Genomic DNA, 17,466 nt, shown 5'->3' on the forward strand with positions numbered 1-17,466 from the left:
AAAAATGCGGGTATAGATGAAACCAGTATCTGCATTTCCATCACCACCATCCTGATAAGGGCACTCAAGTGAATTCACAGGCTGAAAACAAAGAATGAAGCTGGGATTATCTAATCATCTCCTACCCTTGAAAAAGCCCCTGAGAAAAAAAATTCTGCCCTAATGGATTCTGGATAACAGAGTGATTGTTGAAAAAACCTGTACTCTGAATTGTTACTTGTAGAGCAAGATGGAATATTTGCATTATGAAATGGAAACTATTGAGATTAACAAAATGGAAACTATTGAGATTAATAATTTAAAAACATAGAAATACATAGTATGAATCAAATATTCAAATATATGTAATTTTGATTTAATTCAATGTCATAGAATAAATATGAAATAATATATTCATATAATGAAAAATATGTGGCAGCTACTACTTTCTTATCTTACAATGTGAAAATTTTGCCTGTTGTTGAGTTTAATAGCCAAAGTCTGTGGTTAAAGTGGTGCAAATCTAGGTTGAATTCAGCCTTGCTGATGTTACAGTGGAACACAGAATTTGGGAATACACATCCAAGCAGTACAGGGGTGCTGAGCTCAGGGAAACCTCAGGAGCTTAAATGTGACAAAGCAGTTTTGCACAGGGGAGTGGGGTGATGAACCAAAGAGCTCCTTGCCAGAAGCTGAGGGGTTCTGGCAGAGCCTCTGGGCTTGGCCCACTGTCCCTGTGCTGCTGGGAGATGGGACAGAGGCCAAAGCAGTACAAGAGCAACAAAAACAGCAACCAGGGGTTGGTCTCAGCCCTCTGTGCTGCTGCAGCCTCTGCCAGGGCTGAGGAGGAGATGAGCAAGGGAGGCAATCAGGAGGCTTCTCGTGTTTAGACAGATAAATACATTTGTTCCATTGAGTCCAGGGTTTGAGGGAATAGCCTCCCATTGAACATGAAACATGACTTACTTTCAGGGTTACACTTCCACACCTAACATCTGTGAGGATGAAGGTTTTCCTGTTCCCCTGCTTCCCCCCTGCCTCGCTGTGAATACCCTGGAGCAGCATTGTAAGACCTCACCATCTGCTCTCTGACAAAAGTCTTCTCTCCTTCTCTTTAAAAAAGCAGAAATTTGGGGTTGCTGTGGGACCTGGGAGTTTCAGCCAGACCCTTTTGGACAAAAAAAAAAAAAAGATTTAACCTCCCACTATGGGAAGAAGTAGTAAAATCAGAATGACTAGCAGATGAAGGGATTTGGATCAAAGTTCCAGAGGTTAGATAAATCTATAAAAAAAATTACCTGGCTTGTGTGCCTGCATAGGACAGCAGAAATTGTTAATGCTAGTCCTACTTGCCTTTCACAGGAGCAAGCACGATTTGTTTATTTATTTTATAAACTGAGTCAAGAATATGCCATCAATAACTTTAAACATTCCCATGTTTGAACTAGAAGACAGCTGGCACAAAGAAACAATTACACAGCCATTGGGAGTTAGCTGACAGAAGATTTCCATAAGTAATTACGCTCTGTGAGTGTGAGGGAAAGGAAGATAAAGGAGATAATGACCTTTACAGGGGATAATGCCTTGATATTTTCCTCATACCCTTTTGCTGTGAAGCTAATGGCAGCCACAAACTGAAGTGACCCTGGATGTAATTGGCAATAACAGATCTCTTCCCATTCCAGGTCTTCCAACCCCCCTCAAATGCAAATACTTCCAGCCACCTTGGTCAGCCTGAACAAGCAGAATTTACAGGGTCAGGCTCTAAGGTTAGCAGACACACAGAATTTCTGTGCTTAATGCCACTTGGGTATAGAGAATGGGTACTCCACTTCCTTTTCTCCTTGGCCTCTCCTTTTAACCTTGTATTTCAAATTATTTAATTTAAAAAGTACTTATTTTGTCTGACAGGTTGATGTCAGCATCCATGTGAGAAAAAAGATGAGTCAGGCCTCTTATATTGAGTCTAGAAATGTCTTTGAAAGTACCAGTTTTACTGGCAGCATAGGACAGTTCTGACAAATCAGAGGAAGATTTCATGTGCTAATCGTGTTAGGGTTGACTTTGACAGGTAATAGAATCATGGAAGCCTTTAGGTTGGAAAAGACCTTTAAGATGACTGAGTTCAGGCACAAACCTGACAGAATACACACACACAGCTGGAGAAAATGCAGTGTGTAAAAAGCTGAGGTGGTTACAATCTGCAGGAATGAGGAGCACTCACGGGTCTGGCAGAGCGTTCCCAGCCATCCTGCGGAGCACTGGCAGATGTTGGGACCCACACACTCCCCTCCATGGAGACACCTCTGCAGGCAAACCGCTGGGAAGGGACATGGAACAAGTGAGAGCATGGATGGGATGGGTCTGTGTGCTCAAGACCTGGCTGAGAGGTCACCTGCTAGGCTTTATTCCATGGGGCTGATGTCATGGATGAAATGAAATTTGAACTTTTTGGGATAAAGTAGTTAATTAAATTGAGAAGTGTGTGTGTAATGTTAAATGTTTGTTAATACAAGTAGCTAAATGTAATTGGTTGTATGAGAAACTAATACTGTTGTGTATTTATGGAGGGGGAGTGGAACCAGGGAAAAGATAAAGCGGCAATCATTGTAAAATGACAAGGAACTTTCTAGAAACATTACCTCATGGAGCACAACCTCAGCTAGAGCCAAGATTGGAGGAAAGATCAACCAATGAGAAGTGAAAATACCAAAATTTTTGGTTCAGAACGATCCAAGCTATAAACCAATTAAAGACAGAAAGAACAGACCTGTCACAACACAGATCCTGAGCACCCCAATCAGCTGAGTTGAGAGACTTTGAAAGGCCTGAGGTGCTGGACACCCAGGTCTTTCCTTGGAGTCAGTTTCCCTGGAAATACCCCTGTATTATGATTATAGTTTCTAAGTGGTTGATACAAGTCTCTGGCTTATCCAGGGGCTTTGCTTCCAGTTGTTCAGTTTTGCAATTAACAGGCTTACCTTTTTTTTTTTTTTTAATGCAACAAGCCTAATCTTTGTTCTTTAAGAAATTTATTTTTTTAAGCCTGTTCACAACAGCTGACTTGCAAAGGAATGGGTGTGTTCTGTTCATCACATCATCAGTATGATGATCAGGATTCTTTGATATTTTCTTCTTAAGAAATTTATCTCTGATAACTGTCTACTGTGAGACTTGGCATTTCTAATGCTTAGCTCATCATCAGCTAAGAATAATCTCTCTATAATGCATTCATGCACTACATATCCATGCAAAAAACAAATATTTTCATGGAAAAGTTTGATATGTTTATTGCATATAGTTTTTGTTCAGAGATCCTGAAAGAGTGAGTGCATGATCTGGTGTATATGTATGAGAGACACTTCCTTCCTTCAGCATTTCTGAATAAATTATTAATATTATAAATTCAAGCCACTGGTTCTGAAATCATATTTACTAGCAGGACCCAAAGGGTAAGAAGCCAATATTTTAATCTGGTTTACATACAGTATGTCATCTTGATTATAAATTTATTCAGTTTATCTGTCAACTTCATGGTAATGAATAGCCATGTAAGGAAAAATATTCCTTGAAAATATTTTAGGGTGAGAGGTTTTTTTTTTAATTACATTTTTATGTAACTGTAGTCAGAGTCACAGAGTAAGAACACGTCATTCTCCAAATTATGCACCGATGACCTTGAGAGTACATCAGTTTGGAAAGCTTTATAGCAGGCTTTAGATAGTTCTGTACTTTGAAATACATGACATTTCTCTGCAGAATATAACAAAATATGTGAAGCTGTTAAAACATAAAATCAATGCTTCAAGTTTAATACTGTAAAAATGAATTTCCATAACAAGATGTATAACAGAGCTGCATGAAGCAGAACCAGGGTTCCCCCACACAGCTTTTTCTCCTCTGCAAGCATCAAGTGTTTACAGCATTTTGTAGTACCTGTACTTAAAACTGTTATTTCTTCAAACTGCTGGAACAGCAAAACAGATTCTGTGCTGGTTTTTAGTATTAGAAGATTGCAAATTGCTGTTGACTGGGCTAATGAATATAAACTTTGATGGGAGCAGAGGTGCTTACGTTTGCTGCAGTGCTTTCCCCTCCAGCCAGACGGGCAGTCGCAGACATTGGGGTGGACACATCTCCCCCCATTCATGCACGTGGGCTCACAGACACCTGCAGGAACAAACAAAGGGAGAATGTGGGGCTGGGAAATGAGGGGAGACTTTAGTGGGGGCTCACTTGCTTCCTTGCAGAAGGTGAGTTGGCTTGTAATCAAAAACAAGAAACAGGAAAGTGGTTTGGAATTGAGAATCTGAAACACAGAGACTTGATAGGTCCCAGAAATCCTCATGGGAAATGCTGTGTCATGTGGAAACTCTTTGGCTGAAGCTTTAGTAAGGGCTGCCTCACCAGAGAAGAGAGGCTGATTACAAAGATTCTCAGAAAAGCAAGTGGAAAGGCCAAAGATTTTGTTGGAGCTTTCACTTCCATATGGGGAAATTCCTTCTTCCTGTTCTCAAATGTTCATTTAGATAAGAAAAATCTTGGTGAGGATGGATTGTTTTCACACAGTTCTGGGTGTGATTTTGCATTCAAGCAAGCATAAATCCTAAAGATCTATTCTTCCATTGCCCTCTTGAACCATTACTTTTTAAAATACTTACCTTTTTACTCTATTCTTTTGTACAAATAAGATGTGAGAGCTGAGTTCTTTCAAACACAAGAAGCCAGATATGTTTATTTGTTGACTGCATGAAAAAAATGAATACCTAGTTTTTGTGTCTTTGATTAAGCTATATTTATCAATGTTGTTTTAGAACATTTAACATTAAAATCTCAAATTTCTGGGAAGTCACAGAGCCTGCTTTGATGTAGGTAGGTGCCATAGGCAGGTACCCAAATTCCTCCTGTCCTGTCTCTCCTTGCCTGTTAAGGTAAGTGCAGAAGAACCCATCAGAGGCTGGGTAATTCAGAAACATGGCAGTGCCAGTATGGTGGGAGTGGGAAAGATTTGCATTTTACATGGAAGGAGGCATTGGATAATTGGGTGGAGTACAAAAAGCTGTGTAACACAGCAAGAGGCTGCACTGGGCTAGGAGAGCCAAGTCAGGAGTTTGGCAGTGAAGGTGTGGGAACACATTTGTGCCCAAGGTCTCCTGCCATGCCCAAAGCTTTGTTTGCACAGTGGGGCTGGCAGAGACCCCTTCCCACCCGTGGAAATTGGTGCTGTTCCTCCCTGCCTGCAGGGATGGGAGGCTGTGGGACACCCAGCTCCTCTCAGCAGAGCAGCTAAAACCCAGCAGTGCCTCCATCAGCCCTCAGGTTGTGCTGCCCTTTTGCACATCAGTGAGTGTTAATGCTGCAGCAATCCTGACTGCAGAGCTGTCACTGCACACAGGACTCTGCATGGCCACAGTCCCCCCTCAGACCTCTGCTGTAGGAGCTGGAATCCTGATGGGGCCTCAAAATAGGGGTGATTACTAAAAGACAGCATGCAAAAATGCAGCAACTTTTATTTGATGGGAGAACAACCTTTTGCTCCTCTCTCAGGGATGATCAGGCATTTTTAAGTAGGTAGATTTAGGTTGCCTAGTTATTGCTGTGATGTAGTGAAATATTGCTTTTGTGGCACTTTGTGTGCTGGTCTCTCCCTTCAGCCCAGATGCTGCTGCCCTGGCAGCTTTTGGAGCTGTATTGCTGCTCTTGCTTGGCTGCTGCATTTGCATTTCACTCTGTGCCAAACCTCCTGGATCCCTCAGCATCCTGACCTGCCCTTAGGGCCATGATTATAGGGGCTGCTTGGACCCCAGCCCTCAAACTGTCATCCTCCATTTCCTTCCTTCTCCACCTCTCCTGATCCATGCTGCAATCTTGGCCTCTGCTTACTCAGGCTAACAGGGATCCAGGGTTCTTGCTGAGCTGTTTAAAAAATGCTGCAACCACTGGTTCAAACCTGCATGAGTTCAAAGGGTCATGGCCTCCATAACTCTAAAATCATTTAATCTCTTATTTTCCCTCTTCCTTTTTCTCTCCCCTTTGATCTCACATCTCCAGTAAGAGATTTTTGATCCACAATCTTGGATCAATTCACATTTCAATTATAAAACAGCTCAGACATTCAGAATTTAGAAAAGATGAGCCCAAACCATGAAGTTTGGTTCTAGATTTAAAATCACTTTGTGCTTTTTGATATTCGTGGACCGTAATGCCCCAGCACTAACCTGCTCTCCTAAAATCACTTGAAAATCTACAGATTTTGTTTTGAGATAGTCTGAAACTTGGACAATATCTTCCCACAACCTCTTAGAAAGCAAAATCAAGGAAAGGTAATGAGGACAGCAGCACTTGTTCATATGGATATTTCACCTTTTCTTCTTTCTTTTGTTGCTTACATTTTCTGTACATTTTTAACCTTACACAAACAATCACATTCCTGTTGTTTTTTGGTTTTTTTTCTTTGTACTGACAGCAGACAGCTGTAGGGAATCAAATTAGTAATTCAGCAATGGTTTCAGCAGCAGGTGGGGTCCAGTCTTGATCTGAATAAAACTCATAAGTTCAAACTGACTTTTGACTTTCCATTTCTCCCTTTTTTTTTTTTTTTTTGCTCAGTTGCCATACAAATGACCAGGTAGCTATGAAAATATAGCATGAACTGCCTTTATTACTTATGGCATCTCTGATTTCAGTGTTAAATCCAAAGGAGTTCAATTCAAAGTGAACTGAGGGTTCAAGTCAATACCAAACCTGTTCTGAACTGGAGGAGCACTTCTGCCTGCCTGCCCTCTGGGGAACAAACTCTCCTTTTGCCAAGATATTCACAAGCACCTTTAGGTAAATGAATGCAGTGTTACCTCTCCCCTTTTCCTTCCTGACACCTCCACCTTGTCCTCCCTTTCTTTAACTTTCTTAAGTACAACTCCATCTCAATACCCATCAGGCAGACTTCAACATTTGTTAATGATAACTAGTTTGGATCCTTTCTGGTCCCACTCCTTGGCCTCTGTGGAGGAGTTCCAATTTCAAAATAGCAAACAAAAATGCTAGAGCCTCTCACAGGAAAACTAAATAAATTATCAGACACTAGGAGAGCAAATCAAATTATTGCAATCCTCCCAGGTACTGGCATGACTTTGAAAAGATTAAATTTTTTTTTTTTTTTGCCCTCCTCTTAAGAAAGCCCTGGCATCTTGACCCTGAGACAGCAGGGTTTGGTAAGTTTTCCATCTCTCTTGGGGACTAGTCCTAATGCCATGGGTATAAACACATTTGTGTGGTGTTTCTCAAGCCTTGTAATGTGCCACAATTCTGTAAGGCCACCATTTACAGCTCAGAACCACCTCCATGGTCTTCTGCTTGCCTGAACTGGTGGGTTAGATGGGGTCAGCCTTGCTGAAGGTGATGATGCAGGATGAAGGAGCAGTGTGCTTCTGTGCTGTATTTCAGAGGAGGGGTGCTTTTGATAAGGTAACAAGCAGCTGCAGGTGTAAAGATAAAACACAGGTGTTGCACAGAGCATCACATAAAACAGGCACACTCCTCCCACACACTGGAAGGCATTCACAGCTCGCTGAGTTTTCTGTTTAATGCAGCAGCTATTTCTCTTTGATGGCTTTAATGTGTTTTGACCTTACAATCACTTAAAATTTCCTGTGACCCTTTTCATGGCTTATCCCCTCTAGGCTCACTTGACACAGTGAAGTACTTTGTGAAACTCTTTTATCAACCTCCATGAAGCTCCATACCAAACTCTTCAGCCCTAAAATCTCTAAGGTATTCAGACCTTCTGCTTTGTCAGCCAAAGAGAGGAATTTGCCTTCAAAATAAATATTTCTGTGGATTACTAAAACCCCCCAACACCTGAAATGTTGTGTTTGAAGTGAACCTTGTTCTCCTGCTGTGAGTAGCACCAGCCACGAACACCCACAATTTCAGTGACTTCTGCTGCCTGCCTTTGTTCCCATTGATCTGCAGCAACATTCCTACTAAAATATAAACACTATGAAGCAAATTATCTGTTATGCAAAACCAGATGGGACTGGGGGCCAAGTTAAGCACTGGACATGCTTTGCTGGGTGAAATGTCACTATTAAGCAGCAGGATCTGCTGACCAGATACAGAGATCACAAACAGCCAGACATGTCCTCCAGACCTCCACTGCTTCTGTGGATTATCAAAACCTTTCCTGGTTTAACCTAAGCCACCTTTAGACAAAAGGAACTCATTACACTGTTTCACACTAGAAGGAGATAATAAGTAGTGAAAAGCTTTTAATTTTGCTGAAATAAGACACATCACCACCCTCAGAAAGTAAAGGAGAAAAAGAGGAGGAATATTACACCATGGCCCTGAAATCTTAGAAGAAAGAGATCTGCAATGTTTCAGGAACTGAAACATCCTTGTCCTTTCCTGGCCACGAGACTGCAGAGATTATTTCTTTCTGAATCAAAATTGCCTGTCATCAGGTATCCTGAGCCAAGGCTCTGATGAGGAGACAGTGAATCAGGCTGCAGTGCTGATTAGAAGGCGAAGTTTTCAAAATAGCTTTTCTTTTATTTTCTCTCTCTCTCTCTCTCTTTCTCTTTCCTCTCCTGTAGAAGCTGAGTAAATTGACCTGCTTCTGGGTGCATCCTGCCTTTGGATGGAGGAGAGAAAATAGCCTCAAGCAGTAACATCTGTGTGGGCCAGCTAAGGCAATGCATCAGGCTGTATCTTGCTGACAAAGAACACAGAAAGGCAGCCAAAAGAACACCTACTGGTAGATACTTCAACTTATCCCTTAAGTCACCCTCCCTGTGCTGACATTTCTGGGTGATTCACAGGCACTGCTTTTATTTCTGGCTGGTGTTGGTTTTGAACTGATGATTTCTCTGTGGGTCCAGTGAATATTTCAACTTGTTCTATTGCTCTTCTGTGGAGCAGGGAGCTTGATCAGCCTCAGGTTTGTTTTTTTTTTTCTATGGGTACATGTTGTTTTAATGTTTGTTTCCTCCTTGCTGCTTAGTGGTTACCTTGATTTGGTGTGACATTCTCAAAAGCAGAGAGCTGTAGCTGGGGAGATACAACCCAGTATGGACACAGAGCATGGGACAGATTTAAAAATATCACTGACTGCTCTTGCCAGGAAAATACAGCTGGCAGAAGTCAAGCTGTGGACAAAAATGAAGCCAGTAAATGTGAAAGAAGTGGATTTTGTGCTAAAGCTGGCACTTCCAGCCCTTTTAAGTGTTTGTAGGTAAAATATATCAGCTATTGATAAAACAGAATGAAGGTGGAGAAGCTCTGTGCCAGGAATGGCATGATCATGGCACTGTGGGGATGTTGCTGATCCCTTTCACAGGACACAAACTGGAAGGTCAGACCAGCAGTTTCACCAAATAACACAGTTTAATTGATCCACTGGAGGAAGGCTCTCCATCTCTCTGTGTGCGTTATGCACCCGAGCAGCACTGCTCAGATGAAACATTATCCTGACTGCAGAAGGGGAACAACTCTTTGGATTCTTCTAGGCTCCAAATAAAGATTTGATCTTGCTGAGTGATTTTCAATCCTTTAAAATAAAAAAAATAAGAAATAAATAAAAAAATATCCCCAAATGGGTGTGTTCTGGCCAAAAAAAAAAATGTTTCTAACATAGGACAACATTGTTTGGATTCTACTGGCAGAAACTAGTGGAGGTGGAAAAATGTCATTCACCCTTTAGAGGGTATAACTGATGCTCAACAGATCATTAGTGAGATGGATGTACCAATATATCTGCTGCTGTGAAGGTCCCAAATGCACACAGCTCTGAAAAACACATTATGGATTCGGGACACCAGCAATTTCTAGTCCCCTTTTTTTCTGCTTCCAAGGGCAGTGAGGAAATAGTTTTGCCCATGCTGAGTTTTAGGCACATATGTTTTCCCACAGCTTGATTTTATCTGAAATTCCCCATCTGCGTTGGTTTGGGTTTGTAAATAAAGGAATAAGTTTCTCTGCAAGCTCTGTCTGAGTAACCTCAGATGTGTGATCCACTGAATGCCAGTAATTATAGGCACAGATTAAATTTTAGGGAGAAAGAATACTTGTCATGTAATAAAATTCCAAATTTTGTGCAGTGCTCGAAAATTTGAATCCTTTTCCATATCAAGATACCAATCATTTTGAGGTTTGCTCACCCTATTTCTCGCTTCATGTACCTCTGACAGAGATGCAAAGCACTTCTTCAATAAATTACCTTTCTGAATAATAAAAAATAATCTGGTAGAAACCTCTGAGGGATGCAGTGCGGGAGAACAAATTACTACAAGACACAGAGGAAGCTGTAAATGTAATTGTGATGGTTGTGGTGACAGTTTGCATTTCTAATATATTCACTTTACCACAGAGCTCTAACAATAAGAGTTAGTTTGCATGACCTAGCACACATTTCAGAAGAAAAAAATGGTCAGAAAAATTGCAAACCATATAGATAGCAGTGCAATGTCGGTGCTTTGCCTAATTATGTCTGGGTCTTCATTCTGATGTGTACTCTGATATACTTACGGGGCCTTTTAGAGATATTAAAGCAGGAAATAAATCTAATTTAGTTATTAGTTCAGTAAAAATGAGAAAAATAATTACTACTATATGGAAAAACGACTGAGCTGCCAGGCTGCCCTGCCAGAGTCAGTGTGTGATGCACTGCAATCCTGCCAGCTGTCACGTTGCTCTCAGCAGCTGATAACACTTTCTGTCAGCTGAGGAGGATCCTGATCTCTCCATCTCTACCTCCAAAAGATTCCCTGGGTGTGGTGGTGTTCACCAGGGTCCCAGGATGAGGGAAGAGATGAGAATGTTGGCTCCGTGTTTCAGAAGGCTTGATTTATTATTTTATGATGTATATTATATTAAAACTATACTAAAAGAATAGAAGAAAGGCTCTCATCAGAAGGATAGCAAGGAATAGCAAGGGAATGAAATGATAACAAAAGCTCCTGACTCTCAGAGTCCAAGCCAGCTGACTGTGATTGGCCATTAATTAGAAACAACCAACATGGCCCAATCCCAGATGCACCTGTTGCATTCCACAGCAGCAGATAATTATTGTTTTTCTTTTCCTCTGAGGCTTCTCAGGAGAAAAAATCCTGGCAAAGGGATTTTTCAGAAAATATCATGGCTACACCTGGGACTAAGTGGTAGGCAAGAGTCCTAAACCTCAGGAAGCCAGTGGGGAATGTCACTGCCATACAGGCAGGGGACTCCCCACTCTCCTTGGACTGAAATGTCTCTGTCTTGGTCTCATGATCTTCATTTTGCCTATTGTCAGGTGAAACTCTGGACATGCAGTAGAATGTTGGGATAGCTGTGGAATACTTCAGCACTTTGAAGAATGAAACCACCATAAACAAAGCACGTGTAGGTGCATATTTAGATGTTTGGGGAATATTCTGCTAGGAACTGTGAGATTTAGAAACCATTAGTAAATCCTTTTTCTCATTTACAGACTGGTCTTAGTCTGATTGCAGCACTATTAATTTGAAAAAGCCTAAAGCTCTACTTTATTCTCAGCTTTGCAACTGTTAGTGTATAATTAATGTGGGGAATTGCAAAGTATACTCTCAGCACAGGTTACATTCCCAACTTGTTAGGGGCTTGAGTTTGGTAACACTTTCTCTTCATTGAAGAATGCTCTGTGTTTTATTAGGTCAGTGAACCATTCCAGCCTGCATATAAATTGTTCTGCTGAGCTGCTTCCTTGTCATGCCTGAATGAGAAGTGAAGGAGGGCTCATACACACAGTTTCTCCATTGCTGATTGTTTTTGCAGCTCTGTGTTTGAGGTTGACCTGCAATTTAGGCCATTTGGGCTCATTCTCCTTGCCCTGAGCAGGCTGAGGCACTGCCTGTGCTTGGTGCAGTTTGGTTCATTTTCATCTGTGCAAAAGAAAAGGGAGATTCAAGTCTCAAGACAAGGGGAGCAGCCACAGGGTGCAGTGGTCTGGCTGATAACCCAGCCAAAAAATGAGGACTTGGTCAGGAAGTTTGGAATAGGACTGCTGCCTGCACTGGCACTGCACCAATCTCTTCATCACCCTGTTATTATCTGCCTCAGAAATAAGCTTGAGCTTACATGGAAATCAGTGCTGGTGAGGATTGTCTTGCTTGTGTCTTTTTGTGGATAAACAGACAACATTAATCTCCATGACCATCTGTCCTCTGGGCTTTTCAAGTGATATATCCATTGCTCCTTTTTTAAGAGACATTTAAAAAATATTTTAATCAAAAATAGATCCCCAAAATGTTGTTTCTTAAATCAATTAGTGGGCAAAAAGCACTTTTTGTCACACAGAAGCCCACTGCAAAGAGAGATGCAGTAATTCAGGAATCCCTTTTCTTTTGTTTTGAGCATGCTTTTACATACAGCTGCAGATCTGGCCCATTTCTTCAGTGCATTTAAGATACAGGTAAAGAATATTAAAATTTAGATGTTCTACTCCAGTAAAATTCATGCTGTAGTCTGGGGATGTTTTGCTTATGGAATGAATAAAAAATTTAATAACATTTTTGGGCTTGTTTAGGAAATATATTCAGTTCTTACCCAGATTTATTCTTGTTCCCTTCCTGAAAAATAAATTTAGACAGATGCATGTGCTCAAACCCCCTATTAAAATAAATGCATCGTCTACATATATATGAAAAAATTGACTTTTTAAGAAAGGCCAACTAATGGTTTTGTCACAAATCCTTACTAAGGGTGAGCAGTGAGGAGCAGTGCTCTGAGAGCACACCAAAAACCAGGTTGTGCCTGAGTCACTGTCTCCTGTTGGGAAGTCACAGCTCTCCCTGTTCCCCCCAGGCAAGATGCACGGATCATGTTTTGTTCAGCTGAATAGGAAAGACAGCAGTAGCCTGATTATATATATATTTTTTTGTTCATCTTCTGTTGTATTTCCTGCCCAGGGGATGAAGATGACATCTAATATGAACCTGTTCTGTTACATAGACTGGAAAACCAAGTAGGAACTGAGACCAGTGTTTCCTTTTCCTGTGTCTCCAGACTGGGCACCAACCAGGGGAAAAGCCAGCCCACAAACCTTTGTACTTTTGTTGCTTTGAACAGGAAGCTACAGGTCTGCTTGCTATAGGCAGCTGCTCATTTCCTTCCAAACACCCTCTGTTCAAGCATATTTGCTGTCCAGGAATCCTAGACAAACACTTGTTGCTTTTAAGCACATCCTTGCTGTGTGAAAAGCAAGTCTGATGTGAATGATTTCTCCATCCATTTGGATGAGATACGTGGTTTGTTCCCTGCTTGTTGTGTGGGAGGGTTTGCTGGACCTTTGGCTTGCAAACTGGCTGGTTTTTGATAGCTTAAGTCAATCTGGCTACTCAGTCAGAGAATATATCACACGGTGTCAAGATGACAACTCGGTGGGAGTCTGATTTGTTGAGCAGTAAAACTTCCTGCTTATGCAGCTGGCGAGGCAGTAATGTACAGAAACATTACATGGGAAGGCTAGAATGTGGGAAATCAGTGACTTTCACAATATGACATTGCTTAGCAAAAAGCTGCCTTTGAAACCCAGTGTTCACATTTCCAATTAGTTTGCCTCTAGCTCTCATGCAAGGAAAGTCCTCATGCTACCAGGAAGGGAGAAGAAAGGAGGAGGGAAGAGGAGCAAGCAGAGCTGGAGGAATGACTGTGAGTTATATTGCCCACTGTGAATTGGCTATAAATCCTGGCTTGCAGGAATTACTGAAATGGAGAAATAGTTATCTCCTAACTCTGAGATCCAATCTGCAAAGCCCCAGTGTCAGTGGGATGATTTATGTGATACAAAGCCAGCAGGACTGAGCCCAACACAACGAAACAGAAGCACACAGAAACTCGCTCTCAGTTTTACATGGGGAGCAAACCCCACGTCTCTGGCTGTGTTGCCTGGCCATGAGGTAGCTCCAAAAGAGAGGCTGAGGTCGGGCTCCAGGTGTGCCTGGTGTGCTGGGAAAGGCAGGAGGAGGATGCTGTTCTCCCCTGACCTCTGCTTGCTGATGAGCTCCAGAGGGAGCTGTGGCTCGCCTTTTCTCGCTCAGAGATGCGCTCACAAGGAGCAGACAGCAGAGGAAAGGAAAAATGTGCGGTCCCGTGAATCCCTCTTCCTCTCCCCTTCTCTTCATTCCAACCTTTCCTAAGAAAACTCAGCTTTTTATGGGCTTTCATTTTTAAAGGTTGTTTGTAGAGCAGTCCTATGAAAATACACGTAGTAAATAAAGGAAACTTACTGTGTTGTCTTTGTTTATAATTTTTGTAAGGATGCAGTAGATATCAGTCAGAACCCTGCTTTAAAGCCTCCTGAAAAGCAGTGACATCCCAGGATTGTTAAATCTGTGTTTTTCAAAAGGGAATTCAAACCACTGCACAAACAGTTTTTCTCCAGCGCCCGAGCGTGTTTGTTGGATGCAAAATTGATCCAGAAACATATTTTATTTTGAGGTGCTGCCAGCATTTGCCTCTTCCCTCTCAACAAGACTGATCACACTGGAAACAATCCTTCTCAAGTGAGGGTATGAGGTTGCAGATTGCTGAAGCACAAGCACACATTTCCCTGTCAGTTTTACACCTGTGCTTGGGCTGTGGGTGTCTGCTCTGCATAATCACCAGGCACTTACTGCAGCTGGCAGCCGGTCACACCTCCCTGATTTACGCTTTTCAGGGCTTTGGAGTGATGTTTATTTAGATACAAAACACAAACTTTCAGGCTGAATGCCTTTTTCCACACACTCAGGAAGAAAAGGAGAGCGAGCCTGAATAGAAAAGATGAGGAGCCTCCACCGTGTCCTGTGCGTTTTTGGCTGTCATGCAGACAGTATTAGAAATTCCAAACTGTACAGGGATGAAAATAAAATTCATAAGGCAGAAATTCCAAACTGTACAGGGATGAAAATGAAAACCCTAAGCCATGCTTCTATGTGTTTGAAATAAACCAATAGCCTGTTTGGGTTCAGTTCAAAAATAACATCTTTGATGGGTTGTGTGGCTTTTCGTTTTTATTATCTCCTTCAATTGAGAATCTGAAGCTGCCAAAATTAAATAGAAGCTTTTTTTTTTCTCTGTCCCTGCAGGTGAGATATTAAGAAGGAAAGAGAAACGTCTAAAAGAAGTGGAAACAATATCAATGTATCAAACAATGACAACATTGAATTAACTGCCAATTTATCTGCCTTAGTATTAAGTTTACTCACTCTGTCTTGATAGGTTTTATTAGTCAGGTAATAATCTACCCCAAATTTCTAAGATTATAGACTGTCTGTATATAAGTACATAATAAAGCTGTTTTGCTGTCAGAAGCGTTTGAAACTGTACTAGAAGTGTATAAGTACATAAGAACTCAGCAATATCATATTCAGAGTGCAAAGAACAATTAAAATAATTATAAAATCCTTCAAAAGGATTTTTTTTCCTCAGAATTGTCACATTCATCATTTCAAATGGATATTATGGTAGCTTTTACATGTAGTTTTTTAATGTAGTTTTTACATGTTTTATTTAAGAAAAAGAGGGGTTGGGTAGTGGGAATTCTTCATGCTAGGGACTGACTCTCTACTTTTTCATTTGTCTGTATGTGAGTGAGGAACACGTGCCTGTGTTCACACTTTAGCCTTTCAGTGTATGCCACATATTCTATCTAATCCCCCAATCTAGTCCATGCCTGATAAAAAATGATACAAAATCATGCCTAAAAGAGGGGTGAGATGTGTTCTGCATTTGAACTCTGAGAGGTTTATGGGACAGAGAGCAGCCTCCCACTGCTGGGAGCACTGGTTTTCTGCATTTTGTGGGGAGGAAAGTTTGGAAAGGTCAGCTGAGACTGACTTCTGCTGTGCCCTGCAGGCTTCTGCTCCAGAGGAGCTGCAAAATCTGGAGCCTCTGCTAGAGGAGACAGAAGTTATTCTATATAACAACAGGAAGACATACAGCTCTAAGAGAAACTGCTCGTTACAAAATCTTGTGAATTAACTACTTCTTTTGATGGATCTTGATACTTGTCCCATGTGCTCTTGATTTTGGGCAAGAAAAAAGAAACATTGCTCAACATTTTTCACCAATTAGCAGTCAGTGGCCAGTAAGAATCAGCAAAAAGTAGTGCTTTCCTTCCACTTAATTATGTTGCTCTTCATTAATCACATTCACAGGCCCTTTATTTGAGTTTTTATAACACTAGACTAAATAAACCAGACTAAATAGCAGTTATTGGAGAAGAATGAAGGCTTGGATCAGACAGAACAAAATTGTTTTCATCACCTCAAAAAAACCATTTTTGCACAAGATTATACCAAGATGGGCAACAAAACCTCAGAAACTTTTGGGAAGTGGAAAGGAACCTGCTGTGAGTTGGTGGGGTTTGGTGGAATGCTTTGCTAGACTGCAATCATCATCAGCACGCTTCCCTTTGATCTGCCTGGAGATGTGGCAGGGTGTTTAAAGCTGGAAACAGCACTTTTCTAATGTTCCCTAACCTCAGAAACAGGATGCCAAACATAAGGTTTTTTCCTCCTTTTCTCTCCCTCCAGCACATTCCTGCCAGAACAGACTATTCAATTGTGCACTGTGCGTCACGACCCTCTCTGCTGAAGGAGGGGAGAGCTGCAGTGTGGGGAATGAGAGGGCTTTTGTTGCTGCAGGGAATTTTTTACTGGCTTTTTTTTTTTTTTTTCTTTCCCTCTGTGTGTGAGAGACATAAAATGCTCTGGAAATGTACAGATTCTTCCTGCCAAGAATGGTTGTTTTCACAGCTCCCCTCTTGCCAATTTCAAACTGATTAAGAAATAATAAAAGAAAAAAAAAAAAGTTTTCACATACATATCCTAAACCCCCTGGCTGACAGATATTGTTGAGCAATTGAGTCTGTAAAAGTGCCAAAATAACCTATTTCCCCAGAAGAATCGAAGAATCAAATATTAATGCTGATGGTACCGTGAAAAAAGGGAGTTTTCAGTGACAAGAACAAATTCAAGGATAAAGGGCTGTTAACCAATTACCTTAATTAAGCTGGAACTATGACTTTCTAATATTTTTAAGGATCTTAGTCAGCTTCTTGGCCTTTGGCCTTAATTTTTTTCCCCCAAAAAAATCTTTCATGCAAAATAATTAATTAATCTCCGAATATGAATGTTACTCATTTTGAATGCATGAAATATTTAGAGAGGATTCCAGCAAAAGGTTCTCCTCCCAATGTTGACTTGACTTATTCTAATTAACAAGTTGGTTTTGGGTATATTATGAGCTCTGATGGAAATATAGGTGATCACAGCACAAACACAGGCTAAATGTTCTGTGGAACATGCACAAAAGGGAGAAAAGCTGTTTAGGACCCAGAGAACTGTTGGAAATCAAAGGGAAATGTGTAACTCACTTTTCTGGCACCTCCTTCCAGTGTAGCCCTCGGCACAGGAGCAGACATTGGTCCGGACACAGTGGCCACCATTCTTACAGGGGGGGATGCAAACAGCTGGGCAGAGGAAAGGAAAA

At 41.3% G+C, this 17,466-nt stretch overlaps 1 protein-coding gene across 1 annotated transcript in view; it reads right to left on the reverse strand.

Moving 5' to 3' along the window:
• The window catches only part of LOC139593922 (von Willebrand factor D and EGF domain-containing protein-like), a 42,867-nt gene that overhangs the window by 11,572 nt on the left and 13,829 nt on the right, over positions 1-17,466 (reverse strand). The window contains exons 5-7 of the mRNA XM_071435456.1: positions 17,351-17,446; positions 4,054-4,149; positions 2,204-2,299 (exon numbers count right to left, since the gene is read on the reverse strand). Of these exons, the coding sequence (XP_071291557.1) occupies positions 2,204-2,299; positions 4,054-4,149; positions 17,351-17,446 (288 nt within the window). The remainder of the gene's footprint in view (positions 1-2,203; positions 2,300-4,053; positions 4,150-17,350; positions 17,447-17,466) is intronic.

This window comes from Agelaius tricolor, unplaced genomic scaffold, assembly GCF_023055355.1.
Source record: "Agelaius tricolor isolate 1412-34295 unplaced genomic scaffold, bAgeTri1.0.p SCAF_10, whole genome shotgun sequence".
NCBI classification, from domain to species: domain Eukaryota; kingdom Metazoa; phylum Chordata; class Aves; order Passeriformes; family Icteridae; genus Agelaius; species Agelaius tricolor.